We start from the raw sequence: 13367 nt of genomic DNA, 5'->3' as shown, positions 1-13367 counted from the left end.
AACCTTAAATTTGAAGCCGATTTTAAGGTTTTTTTTATCGAAGTTAATTTTTTTAGCCTTTGTTTTTAGATCGCTAATAACACGTATATAAAAGTTTATTTACAAATTATTTTTCATTTACAAATATACCGTTTGATTTATTTTACATACAAGCCAAATGATAGGGCTAATAAACGCGTGGTTTTGTTAACCCTGGCAGTGATAGAAAAACATTGATCATCAGGCAGCCTACCCGGCTCTATGTCTATGGAGTAGTAGCTGCCGCGGTAAGTGTGCTGAGCTTTCTCCATCAAAAGCAGTGTCTCCGATTATAAATTCTGCCTGCAGAAAGGCAGCTGGCCGGCGCCACAACCGTCCTGCTTGCTTGGCTTGGCTCCAAGTTTGTTAACCCCCACACACAGTTGAGTGACACAGGTGTTTCCCTTGCATGATCACACAGTAACAGTATCACTACTCCACCGACGCCGCAATCCGCCGTTGTAATGCAGACAGAATACCCTCGCCGCCGCCTAGCATGCGGCCGCCACACTGTGCTGGTATTAAGCTTTCTTAAAACGTTTGGAGGAATGTTATTATTGGTTAAGAATGACAGGTAAAAAAAATACTTTTACTTTGAAACAAATTATTATGTCGGAGTTGACTATGGGCTGGATTGGTTTGAGGCCTAAATTAGACTTACCAATATTTGATAATTTTAATAGTGTTTAGTGTCTATTTGGTTTGAAGACAAATTTTGACATACCTAAGAAAATAAGAAAATATACAATTTCAATAGTGAACTTAGGCTATTTTGGCTTCAATACAAACACAACTTTACCTTACAAAAATTAGTCATACCAAAACTTGCCAAAAAATGGCATTGACAAAATTTAGTAAGGCCTATTTAAGCTACAAACCAAACTAACCTTATATTTTAGAATGGAGATAACTAACACTACTACTTCTATAGTATATCACATGTATAGTACCAACACAAAGCTATCATCTGTTTTAATTTGCAAACTTTAATATATTTATCGTCACTTCCTCGAATTCCAATATATCTATACTTTTCTATATAGTTGGTACTCACTAACAATTATTAGAAGCTAAAGCTCAACATACAAGTATGCCACATCATCACCCACTAGCAATTACTATTCTAGCCTATTTAAAATCCCATACAAGCATACCACATCTTCACTCGCTAGCAATAATTACTGTTCTAGCCTATTTTAAATCCCATGCAAACATGACACATCATCAACAAGCATGTGCCAAATCATTTTCTTCACATTATTTTCTTAACATTTCAACTCTCAGCATTTCGACAATATTTAACATATACCCATCCATAAATCCCGCAGCAAAGCGCGGGGTATCACCTAGTTACTACTTCCTCCGTTTTACAATGTAAGACTTTCTAGCATTGTCATATAGATGTTAATGAATCTAGGCATATATATTTTTTTAGATTCATTAACTTCTAAATGAATATGAATAATGTTAGAAAGTGTTAGAATCTGAATCGGATGGAGTACTAATTGTGATGGAGTCTTTATAGGATAAGTGAAATTATGCCAAAAACAAATAAAGTTTTTATTTTTTTTGGACGTAACGTAAGTATAGTACTATTACAAGTCGGTGTGTTAAGCGAATAAGCAAAATCGGTATGTATTGTGTGCACGTGTGTGTCTGTGGAGCACGCATCTAGTCATGTAGAGGGTTCCCGATATGGGCAGGCACGAGGGCGAGCACGTACACGTACTCCTCCTCCTACTACGTGATGAGTAGAGCCGAGTAGTGCGACGTGGTCGTGTACAGGCAGAGGCAGCACTGTGCACACATGCGTGTGTTGTTGTTGTTGCTGCTGCGTTGGTGTCTCGTCGACGCGACAGGGCCGGACGGCCCGTGGCCCGTATGGGCAAGATACGAGTACGTACTACGCCCCCCGGCGCCATGGGCCACAACCGCGTCGTAACCTGTCTCGCCTTTTCGGTTCCCAAGCCGCTCGTGAACTTCTCTCGACTCAACCACCATGCCCCATGTCATTCCCTTCGTCGTTCCGTCTGCCACGTACACCTTCCATCTAAAAAAGAACTCAACCAACTCAACAGATCGATTTTTTTTTTGACAGAGGAAGTACGTGATGAATGAATATATGGACGGAGGCTATTTAATATGGTAATTAGCTAATGCTGTAAAAATCATATAAGCTGATCAATTTGGAAATATTAGAGGTACATATTGTTCTCCAGTTTACATCGGCTGATAATGTAACGTAATATATTGAGAAATTTGCACCGAATATTACATTTTACATTTTCAGTTTTCTTCAAGCTCCACCATACACGGCCCGCCCATATAGCAACGAAGCACATTTGTATGTAAAAAGGCCCGCCCAATTCCTCTTGCATGTATGTGTTTGTAGGTGGGCCGGTGGCTCCTGCTCTTTATGGGCCTTGGGGATAATGGGCTGACATTTCAGTCAATATATTATTGGGCCGAGATTTTAAGCCCATAAAAGCATCTGCAACATTGGACACCAAGCAGGTCGAGCCCATTTGGACTCGCTCGTCTTCTCCCCTCTCCACCTCGCTCCCCCGCCGATGGCGTCCGACTCCGAGTCGCCGGCGGCGGCGGCGGCGCCGGCGAAGTTACCGGCCACGCCGCTGGCGGGGTTCGTTTCGCTCCTCGCCGCGCGCCGCTTCGCGGCCGCTAAGTCGCTACTCGCCTCCCTCGTCACGCCCCGCCTGCTCGCCGTCCCCTTCGCCGACCTGGCCGCCGCCTCCCTCCCTCGCGCCGCGCCGCGGCACGCCGTCACTGCCTTCTACGACATGCTCTTCCGCGCCTACGCGGACTCGGGCGCCGCCGCTCGCGCCGCCGAGGCCTTCGAGCTAACCGTATCCCGCCTCGGGGGGCTTGACCCCCGCTCCCTCACCTCCTCCCTCCTCTCGCTCCGGCGAGCAGGCCACCTCGACACCGCCGCCGACCTCCTCAAACAGGCTGCCACTTCTTGTCCTGACTCCGTCACGCCTCTCTCGGCGTCTGTCGTCGTCGACGGATACTGCAAGTCTGGCCGCGTCGCCCACGCCCGCCAGCTGCTCGACGAAATGCCTCGACACGGCGTGAAGGTTAACGCCTTGTGCTATAACTCGCTGCTAGACGCATACACGCGCGAAAAAGATGATGATCGGGTGGCAGAGATGCTAAAGGTAATGGAAAATGAAGGCATTGAGCCAACAGTCGGGACATATACAATCCTCGTCGATGGTTTATCGGCAGCCAGAGATATCACCAAGGTTGAGGCTGTGTTTGAAGAGATGAAGAGTAAGAATCTCTCAGGGGATGTCTACTTCTATTCTTCAGTCATCAACGCATACTGCCGTGCAGGGAATGTGCGGAGGGCATCGGAGGTGTTTGATGAATGTGTTGGGAATGGCATTGAGCCAAACGAGCATACGTATGGAGCATTGATCAATGGGTTCTGCAAGATTGGGCAGATGGAGGCTGCAGAGATGTTGGTGACAGATATGCAAGTTCGAGGGGTGGGAATTAACCAAATTGTTTTCAATACAATGATTGATGGGTATTGTCGGAAAAATATGGTGGACAAGGCTCTTGAAATAAAGATGATCATGGAGAAGATGGGCATCGAGCTGGATGTGTATACATACAACACACTAGCATGTGGCCTCCGCAGGGCGAATAGAATGGATGAGGCCAAGAATCTATTGCGTATCATGATTGAGAAGGGTGTCAGGCCAAACCATGTAAGCTACACTACGTTGATCAGCATCCATTGCAATGAAGGTGACATGGTCGAGGCAAGAAGGCTGTTTCGAGAGATGGCAGGAAATGGGGCAGAACCTAGTCTGGTAACCTACAATGTTATGATGGATGGGTACATCAAGAAGGGGAGCATACGGGAGGCTGAGAGGTTCAAAAATGAGATGGAAAAGAAAGGGCTTGTTCCAGACATATACTCTTATGCAGCGTTAGTCCATGGGCACTGTGTCAATGGGAAGGTGGATGTGGCATTGAGGCTGTTTGAAGAGATGAAGCAGAGGGGGTCTAAACCCAACTTGGTGGCATATACTGCTCTGATATCCGGCCTGGCCAAGGAAGGAAGATCAGAGGAGGCATTCCAGTTGTACGACAATATGCTGGGAGATGGATTGACCCCAGATGATGCTCTGTATTCTGCACTTGTAGGGAGCCTTCACACGGATAAAAAGCAAAATGTTAAACCACGAACAAATTAAGCTCTTTGGGGCGGCAGTGTAAGTCGTGCCAGCTGAACTGAATACCAGGATGAAGTACTCAGCTTCTCATACATGATAATGGTGGATCTGATAAGTTGTCTCTCAGCAGAAACGCAGCTGTGTGCGGAACGCACAGTGATTATAAATGGATTGTTCAGCTCAGTTTGGCACTTAACCATCTAGATCTACATGATTCAGAGCATGTGCGTGTGTACAACTTGGCTATGCAGAGCTCTTTTAATAATAGAGAGTACATGGAATTGTTACAACTCAAGCAATTCTCACTACGGCAAATATATGTTTTTGTTTGTACAACAGTACTTCAGTTTGCTGGTACTGATATACAAACATGCAGTAGGAAACTTGCAAGTATGCATTCGAGTTTGGCACATGTATTTTCCAAAACTCAACTTCATATAGTTACGGAGCATTTTCGTGCAATACATTGAATGGAACCAACCGTCTGTATGGAGCACCAATTCATGCTTCCATTGCAGTTTGTTTTTCCATATGAGCATCGGTATCAAACTCCTGTGCTGGTTCTCGAGGCTGCGGGGCTTGGTTTGTGTCTTCGTTGCTCTACAACAGAAGCCAAGTCATTGCAGATTCAGGACTGGCAGCAATAGCTCAGTATAGCACATCGCACAGGTACTATTTCTATGAAACAAACATAAAGATGGCATTAACCTTCTCTATATCTGCAAACTGAGTCTGTAAAGTGCCCTTTTCCTCCTGAATTGCATACCTGATTTCCTTCATTTCCTAGAATCATATGCCAGAACCATGAGCAGTACGACCTAAGAATCAGAACAAACAAAGCAAGAATATGAAAGAGAAAGAGAGAGACCGATTTCAGCAGCTCCACTTCAGAATTTAGCCCCTTCTTCAGCTCCAAAAGTTCCTGCATGAGTTGCCATCACCTGCTATAAGATGGTCCCGTACGTTTTGCTTCAGGAAAGCAGGAGTCTTTCTTCAGTTCTGTACAGAGAGATGATGAAACAGTACTCACATTCTGGCTTGTCTTGACCTGTGTCTCGAGGTTGGAGCGCCAGTTCTGCACCTCCTGCAAAAGCACTTCTGCTGCTCATTCTCCATCATTTTGCCATCAAGACAGAGAAATTCTCCAATAATCCAATTCTATTCCCAATCACAGCAGCAACAGAGGCAAAGAATTTCGCAGTACAATTCATACCAGTTTGAGCTTCTGGATCCTGTCCAGCAACTCCCCCTGCGACGAGGTCAGCTCCTGCAATCGAAACGAGACACAGGATAAAATCAGCCGAAAATCTCAACGCCAAGAACCAACGCCGCCGCCCAGGAATTCACCACACCTTGATGCGCGCGTCCAACTGCTCGAACCCCGCCAATCTCTACAGATCAACAAGAACAAGCATGCATAATTGCATATCAGCAGAAATTGAACTCTGAACACAAAAACACCCAGGGATTCTGAATTCAGCTGTCAACTGCATGTACTTACCGGAGGAGTCGCCGGCGCCGGCGCCGGTGCCGTTAGAGGTGGTGGCTCCGCCATCGATCAGCAGGAGACAGGTAGAATTGGGCCAGATCAAGCGTGAGTTGTATGGCTTTATTCTGTACAATTGTACTGTACCTCACCTAGAAGAGGACATTTTTCAGATGCAAGCAAACCAGTCGTCGATCGGGTTGGTGGATGGATGCAGAGGGGTAAATCTCTCGCCTGCAAAATCGCAAATGCGACGTGAGAAAACGCCCTGTCAGCTGGTGGTTGCAGAACACTTGTCTCCCGGCTTCAAAGCCATGCTATTGCTGCTACCTGACTGACGACTAGTCACTTAATTGTTCATACGCCTTTTATCATTCAAGAACATGTGATCCGCCGCTGGAAATTGGAACATATTAAATGTCCAACAACACGCTGCATGCGATGGTGTTCGACTTGATTTGACGATTTGTTTTGTTAAGTAAAACAAATGCAATGATGGCCAATCATATCTGACGTAGTGCTTAATTAGTGAGGGCCCAACTTGTGATCTTTTCTTCTTCTTTTTACCAATGGTTAGTTTGTCTGAATATACTACAAATTACAATTATGCACGGTACTCTGCACTGAATAATGCATGTCGCTTTAATAAATAAACTGTATTCTCTCTGTTTCAAAATAAATCAATTTAGGGTTGAATGAGATATATGTAGTATGCTCTTCGGTGGTGTTCTTTTATTCTGAAGATGAAGGTGAAGTTTTATACGTAAAACGAGGTGGTATTAACGTGTGATTGATTAAGTTTTAATTATTACAAACTTGAAAAATAGATTAATATGATATTTTAGAGCTACTTTCATATAGAAAATTTTCGTACAAAATACACTATTTAGCATTTTGAAAAGTGTACCATAAAAATCTTAATCTTCGTCCAACTTTTATTGGAGAAAAAAAACCATACCTTAGATAGGGTTGGTATCAGGTTCCATGACCATCAAATTGATATCGTATTCGCCGTGTGTCTGTCCACTACATAAACAGTATATTCATAAACTAGGTTGTGTTTAGATCCAAAGTTTGGATCCAAACTTCAGTTCTTTTCCATCACATCAACCTGTCATATACACACAACTTTTCAGTCACATCATCTCCAATTTTAACCAAAATCTAAACTTTGCGCTGAACTAAGCCAATGTAAGTTCATCAAACTCTATCCCTGTTCGTCATCAGAATATTTCTCCTGGTGGTGGGCCCATCCGGCCGGGAGCTAAGCTAACTTGACCGGGACATCACTGCGAGAGTGAAAAGATAGATGCTGCGTTTTATTCCAGCCTTCTCTTAGCGATAGTGGTTCCGGACAAACATGCACGTAATACCTCTATTCAGATTCTTTTTCTTTTTCTTTTTTTTAAAAAGAGCTCCTTGTTCTATGTTGACAGATGGATACAACGACGACAAACGGGATACTATATTGAGCGTTTGATGAGAACATGCAGTTACAGTCGTACACATCAGATCATGCTAGCTTGCATTATTAGGGCATGTTCAATGATAGAGACGGGTATGACCTCTTAAACAATACAAGATTATTTAGAGACCATGTCTTTACAATAGTTGAGACGACAAAAGCTCTAATCATTAACTCAAAAAATATTCCTTTTGTTAATATTCTTTTCATATTTTTATCCTCATGCAATCATATTTCTATATTATAGTGACTAAAAGTCGTTGTTAAGCTGTTGTCATGCATAACAACGATGTTTTGTCTCTCCTCTTTCTCTTTCCTTCATGTCAACAAGTATTCCTAATTAGCAACGCTAAGAGACCACTATTAACAACCATTGTACATGTCCTTACAAGCTGATCATTTACATCAATCACAGATACAGATTCCTCCTCCTCTTCTACTTTGTTTTTTAAGGTTCCTTGTTACTATACGTTGACAGGTACTCCATCTGTCCCCAAAAATAGCAATTCTGATACCCGAGGCAATTTTAGCTACCACTATTAAAGACCCAAATACCCTTGTATAAGTACAACATCTATTCCATCATTCAAATAAAAAAACAAACTTCCGTGCACAAGTACTACTCTCGTACAGAGTGCATGTGTGAATGAGAGAGGGAGTAGACGAGAGAAACGAGAGAGAATAGAGAAGTTTGCGTGAACAAGTGGATAGACTACTATCCTGGTTGCTCAGCTGTGACTGTACTGCTATCTCATTCAATGCATCACTAATCGCTTTTTTCTGGGACAAATGCTTCTCTCCAGAAATCGATTCTTTCTAGGAAGAAAGGAGTACGATACAACAACATTGTATATCGGAAAAGTTAGTTGGCGCGCGCCCTGCGAACACGCGTTTTTAGGGAGTAATAAGCGTAACTAATAATTGTATTAGTTATAGATAGTGACAATAATTAAGGTAAGTCTTCCCTTTTCTCCGGTTGTTTTTTTTAACTAATAGATTGAAAAGAAATCTATACTAAAAGAAACTTTCACGTAAAATTTAAAACTTTCTAACTTTCAACGCAAACTGAAACTATTCTTAAAATTTTCAACTTGAAATTTGAACTTTCAAGTTTTGACCTAAGATTTAAACTTTGAAGTCAAAATTTAAAAACTTTCAACTCGAGATTTGAAACTTTCAACTCAAGATTTGAAATTTTCAACTCAATATATTTTGAAAACACGTGTGCTAACGATTTTTTTAAAAAGGAAAAAAACATAAAAATATGCGATAAAATACGAAAAAATGCATGCGCCGCCAGCTAGCGTGTGCACCAGTTACGGAACTGGCGTGCACGCGCCAACTAGCAACCCCCATTGTATATTTTTACACATACGGGATATATATCTCTACTATTATAAACATTCAAGATGTTTTTACTAGCACTTTGGTACGTCATTCGTGAATGAGTCGGTTTTTATGTTCATTCGCTTTTGGAAATAAAGATCCGTATTTGAGTCGAGTTTTAAGTTTGTTCGTTTTTAGAAATAAAGATCCGTATTTGAGTCGGGTTTTAAGTTTGTTCGCTTTTGAAAATACATATGAAATCATATAAGAAATCTCTTTAAAAAACCTGCATGTATTTGAGTCATGCTTTAAGTTCGTTCGCTTTTAAACATACAGAAGGAGCCGTATAAAAAATCTATTTAAAAAAACTCGCATGCTGATTTGAGATGATTGGACTCCTATCATGATTTTCTAGGAAAATATATATTCAAGCGAATTCTCATAGTGAATTTTACTTTAACTAAACCATATAATAATAATAACATTAAAATAAGCTTCACCCATTGTAACTTACGGATATTTTTTTTCTAGTATAGATATATATTGAACATTTGATTTTACAATCATATACATATATATCAATCACACAGTGCACATTACACACTTATATACATTACATTACCAGTGATCGTACATGCATGCATTACGCCATCTGCATGATTATGTATGTATGCAGAGATTAAACCAAACCAAACCAAACCACACCACACCAAATTAAGCAAAGCAATATATATATATATATATATATATATATATATATATATATATATATATATATATATATATATATATATATATATATATATATATATATATATATGGTTTTTGCATTAATATGTAATAAGTGATAAATCTAGGTGTGGAGGTCGACGACCTTGAAGTGGTCGCGGTTCTTGACGACGACGTCGTACATGTGGGTGGAGCGGAAGCGGGAGAAGTCGCGGGGGATGGAGATGAGGTCGGCGCTGCCGTCGCGCCTGTGGAGCTGCAGGGTGGCGCGGTCCTCGTAGTAGCGCTCCCACCCCAGCGCCCCCAGCCTCCGCTCCAGCGCCTCCGTCGACCGGATCACCTCGCTCGTCGCCACATGCACCAGCGCCTTCCTGCTCGTCGCCTGCTCCTCCAGCTCCATCACCCCGTTGTTCCTGAACACCCACACCCCTCCTCCCGCCATTATTTCTATCTACCTATCTATCCTCTTCGATCGATCTGCTCGTTGCTGATATGATGCTGCTACCTGCGTCTGCATATCACCGTATATATAGGCAGCTAGCTATAGCTGGATGCAGTACTGTACATACTGCCAGTGTGTGGTAGTACACCTGGCTTGGCTAAGAGATACTGTATGTAGAGTGGTGTTGAGATCAGATGCGACGATGGAATCGATTACCACGTAGTACAGCGCGCGACGACGTCGACTGATGGGGTTTTACCCGTGAATGAATCTATTCTTCTCCTTCTAATTAACACCATGGTGGCGTATTTGGTTAATGAGAAATGCAAAAATCTTCAGGAACCAATCACCAGACATCCCGCAGACTATAACTGCTATAATGGAAGACATTAGAGATCGGGATTTTGTTTTCAAACCGCGCTAATTTATTACTAGCTCTACTTTTCTACCTATCTTTTCTTCCCAAGATGTATTAATCTTTCTAAGAACTATGCTGTAAGACTTTATTCTACCTCCTAATATAATCGGCAATTCTCTTGCCGCTTTTTCTTCAAAAAAAAAATGAATCTATTCTTCTCATCCTTCTATATCGACCGGTTTCACTTTCATGCCAACCATGATAATTGTGCTTTCTTCACATGCATGACAACAATTTCTACGGGGACATTTCAACAGCGTGTACCTCGTGGTAATATATATAGGTTCCCTAGGATTTTTGTGGCAACATGTATTCATCTTTTCTTTTTAAACAAAGTGAAGATTCGGCCTCTACATCAACTAAGGATGCATGGCAATTTTTTTACAGCACCTGAATTAAAATATTTAAGAAGAGAAATGAGATATGAAAAACATCATGCTGCTATATATATGTATAACGGCTAATATAGGAGAATAAAACTTGTCGATTTACAGACCAAGAATAGATAAGAGGATATATATAAATCAACTTATTTTTGGATAATTTTTGTAAACTGTAAGAATCAACTTGTTTTGAAACAAAGTTTGAATTCTTAGAATCAGCTTAGTCTATTTTTTTTGAACGAATCGACGAGCGCCAATTTCATTGAATAGAGAAGGAGAACTTTACAAAGCGAAAGGAAAAAAGAAAGGAGCTAGGACCTTTGGTCCGAGCTAACTAAAAGAAAGCAGCTATTAAGACTTCTCGCTCCTGCTAAGGCCCAAGTTTTGGCCTCTTCCTTGATCTTGGCTAAAAGGGAGGTAGCTGAAAGCTCCTTCTGTTGGAAGGTTCTGCGATTCCTTTCGTTCCATATCTCCAAGGCGACCAACAACATCAAAGTGCGGAGTGCCTTCTTAGGTGTCTCTTGTATGTTTGCGGTAGCCTCCCACCAATCTAGCACCGTTGAAGTTTGCCTCCATTGGCTAGGATTTAGTTGCTCGCACGTCGCCCACTCCGCTAGTGCCGCCCAGACTCTCCTTGTGTATCTACATGCTGCGAGGAGGTGCAGAGTTGTTTCCTGGGTCCGACGACATAAGGGGCAAATGGAACCGTTTGGCCAACCTCTTGTCGCCAGCCTGTCAGAGGTCCTGACTCTATTTTGGATGATTAGCCAGGCGAAGGTCTTGCACTTACACGGCGCCCAGGCTTTCCAGATTAGCCTATTGAAGTTAGTAGCGGTGGTTCCAAGAAGTTGTGCGTTATATGCTGATGCTGTCGTGTACTCGCCATGGTTAGTAAGCTTCCATGTTATATTGTCCTCCTCGTGCTCTACCAGGTGTATAGCCTGAACGGCGATCCAAACCCCGACAAGTTGATCAATCAGGTCTGTCGTCCAGCTCGCAGTCCCTGGCAAGTCCAAGTCAAGAAGCCATTGGTTCGCTTGCGAAGCCTGTTGAAGCGTTCTGTTCTTTTTCTTGGAGGCTGCGTATACAAGCGGCGCAACATCCTTCAATCTCCTCCCCTGCGTCCAGGCCGATTCCCAGAAGCTTATTTTGGCACCATTTCCAATCGTTATGGTTGTGGCGGCCGCAAAGAGGAGCTTATCAGTGTCGTCACATGGCGTGCCAGAGCCCACCCAAGTTTTTCCGGGTGATTTCCACTCGTGCCAAAGCCAACGTAACCATAAGGCTCTTGCAAATTTCTCAAGATTTAGGATGCCCAGGCCTCCGGAAGCAGTGGGGAGGCAGGTTCGCGTCCAATTGATTTTACATTTCCCCCCTGTCAAAGCCTCTCCTCCCGCCCAAAGGAATTTTCTCCTTTGTTTATCTAAGACCTTGAGGGACTCCTTGGAAGCTTTGAGTCCTGTGAGTAGGAAGACAGGTTGTGAGGTAAGCACCGCCTTTACCAGGGTAGAGCGTCCCGCTAGACCGATGTGTCTTCCTCGCCAGCCAACAATGCGACTCATCGACTTGTCATATAGCGGTTGGAGGTCTGTCTTCCGTAGCCAGCTTGTGGTCAGGGGTAGACCTAGATATTTCATAGGCAAGTTTGCTCTGGTTGCTGGCGTGTCCATTAGGGTGTCATCGAGGTCCAAGTTATTACACCTGATTGGGGCCACATGTGATTTTTGGAGGTTCGTCCATAAGCCAGTTGCGTGCCCAAAGCGACCAAGGAGATCAGTGAAGGCTTGCATATCTTCTTTGTTCGGGTTTATGAAGATAGCTGCATCATCAGCATACAAGGATATGCGGAAACGTACCGCTTTCCCTCGTAATTTGCTTATCGCCCCAAGCTCAGTGGCCTTGTCTAGCAGACGTTGTAGGGGGTCGATCGCTAGGATGAAGAGGAGAGGGGATAGGGGGTCCCCTGCCGAAGCCCTTTTCCGTGCTTGATTGCCTCCCCAGGCATTCCATTCAGGATGATCTTTGAGGTGGATGCTGAGAGGAGACCCGTTATCCATTCTCTCTATTTTGGTGGGAATCCTCTATTTTGCAGGAGAGTGAGGAGGTAGTCCCACCAGACTGAGTCAAAAGCTTTGGAAATGTCCAGCTTGAAGAGAAGAATTGGTCGTCTGGTCCTATGATATTTCCTGACCATGTTCCTTACATATATGAAGTTGTCATGTATACTTCTCCCACGGATGAACGGAAGATAGTAGGTAACTTGGTAACTTTGCGTTTCTTCTATTTGACAGTAACGCTAGCTTGTCCTGCAGATTCGGTGCTACACCAAGCTTTCATGGCATCAATCTACTTTTGCCAATGGAAGACAACATTTGTACGTTAGCTTTACTACATCAGCAACTTTAAGGAACCGGCTATTCTGTTATTCTCCATTGAGTTCAACATCTTAGTTATGCCTAGTTTAATTTATTAATTATCTTTCCGATAACATATTCTTATTAAATGCATTTAATTTTTTTCATGTGAAAATAGATGCAACTAAGAACCATGGAACCAGTTTATTCGGTTTTGTAAATTAAACCTACTATTGAAGTCGCATAAAAATTGGTGCGGAAAGATCTCACATGAAATAAAACGAGTCCAATAATAATCAAGAGGATCTTTCAAAAGCACAATAATTCAGAACAATTTTGCTATATATTTGTCGAGAAATTTTCTCCTAAAAATTTGATAGATGTAATTATATTACAATCGCAATGTAATTATTGTAACTTGCATGTAACTTTCACATAATTTTGAACCGTTAGATTTACTTCAAGATTTGTGCAAGTGAGGAAGGAAAAAGTCATAGGGTGCGCACATGTGAGAGGATTCGTTCTCACGATCTCCGTTTTC

At 42.6% G+C, this 13367-nt stretch overlaps 3 protein-coding genes across 4 annotated transcripts; 1 reads left to right on the top strand and 2 right to left on the bottom strand.

The window, feature by feature from the left end:
- The first annotated feature begins 2530 nt into the window (after positions 1-2530).
- LOC4344245 (pentatricopeptide repeat-containing protein At2g32630) lies at positions 2531-4650 on the top strand. The gene has a single exon (XM_015792431.3). It carries the CDS (start codon positions 2589-2591, stop codon positions 4242-4244), a length of 1656 nt encoding a protein of 551 aa, XP_015647917.1. The 5' UTR covers positions 2531-2588; the 3' UTR covers positions 4245-4650.
- LOC4344244 (uncharacterized) lies at positions 4314-5872 on the bottom strand. 2 transcript variants are annotated; one of them, XM_015792434.3, is made up of 7 exons: positions 5725-5872; positions 5576-5614; positions 5437-5490; positions 5254-5307; positions 5092-5145; positions 4932-5006; positions 4314-4823 (listed from the first exon to the last, which is right to left on the bottom strand). In XM_015792434.3, the coding sequence occupies exons 1-7, from the start codon at positions 5776-5778 to the stop codon at positions 4725-4727; spliced, it is 429 nt and encodes a 142-aa protein (XP_015647920.1). In that variant the 5' UTR covers positions 5779-5872; the 3' UTR covers positions 4314-4724. The 2 variants fall into 2 exon arrangements, with proteins under 2 accessions (XP_015647920.1, XP_015647919.1); XM_015792433.3 differs by having other exon boundaries at positions 4449-4823; positions 4932-5145.
- A 3120-nt stretch (positions 5873-8992) lies between these two features.
- Positions 8993-9775, bottom strand: LOC4344243 (flowering-promoting factor 1-like protein 5). The gene is given in 1 exon segment (NM_001423014.1): positions 8993-9775. A coding segment is annotated over 1 exon segment (318 nt). The 5' UTR covers positions 9672-9775; the 3' UTR covers positions 8993-9353.
- Between the last annotated feature and the right edge of the window lie 3592 nt (positions 9776-13367).

Source organism: Oryza sativa, chromosome 7 (assembly GCF_034140825.1).
Source record: "Oryza sativa Japonica Group chromosome 7, ASM3414082v1".
Classification (NCBI taxonomy): Eukaryota; Viridiplantae; Streptophyta; class Magnoliopsida; order Poales; family Poaceae; genus Oryza; species Oryza sativa.
Note: the sequence above shows the minus strand (reverse complement) of the source record. Positions and strands in the feature narration are given on the sequence as shown.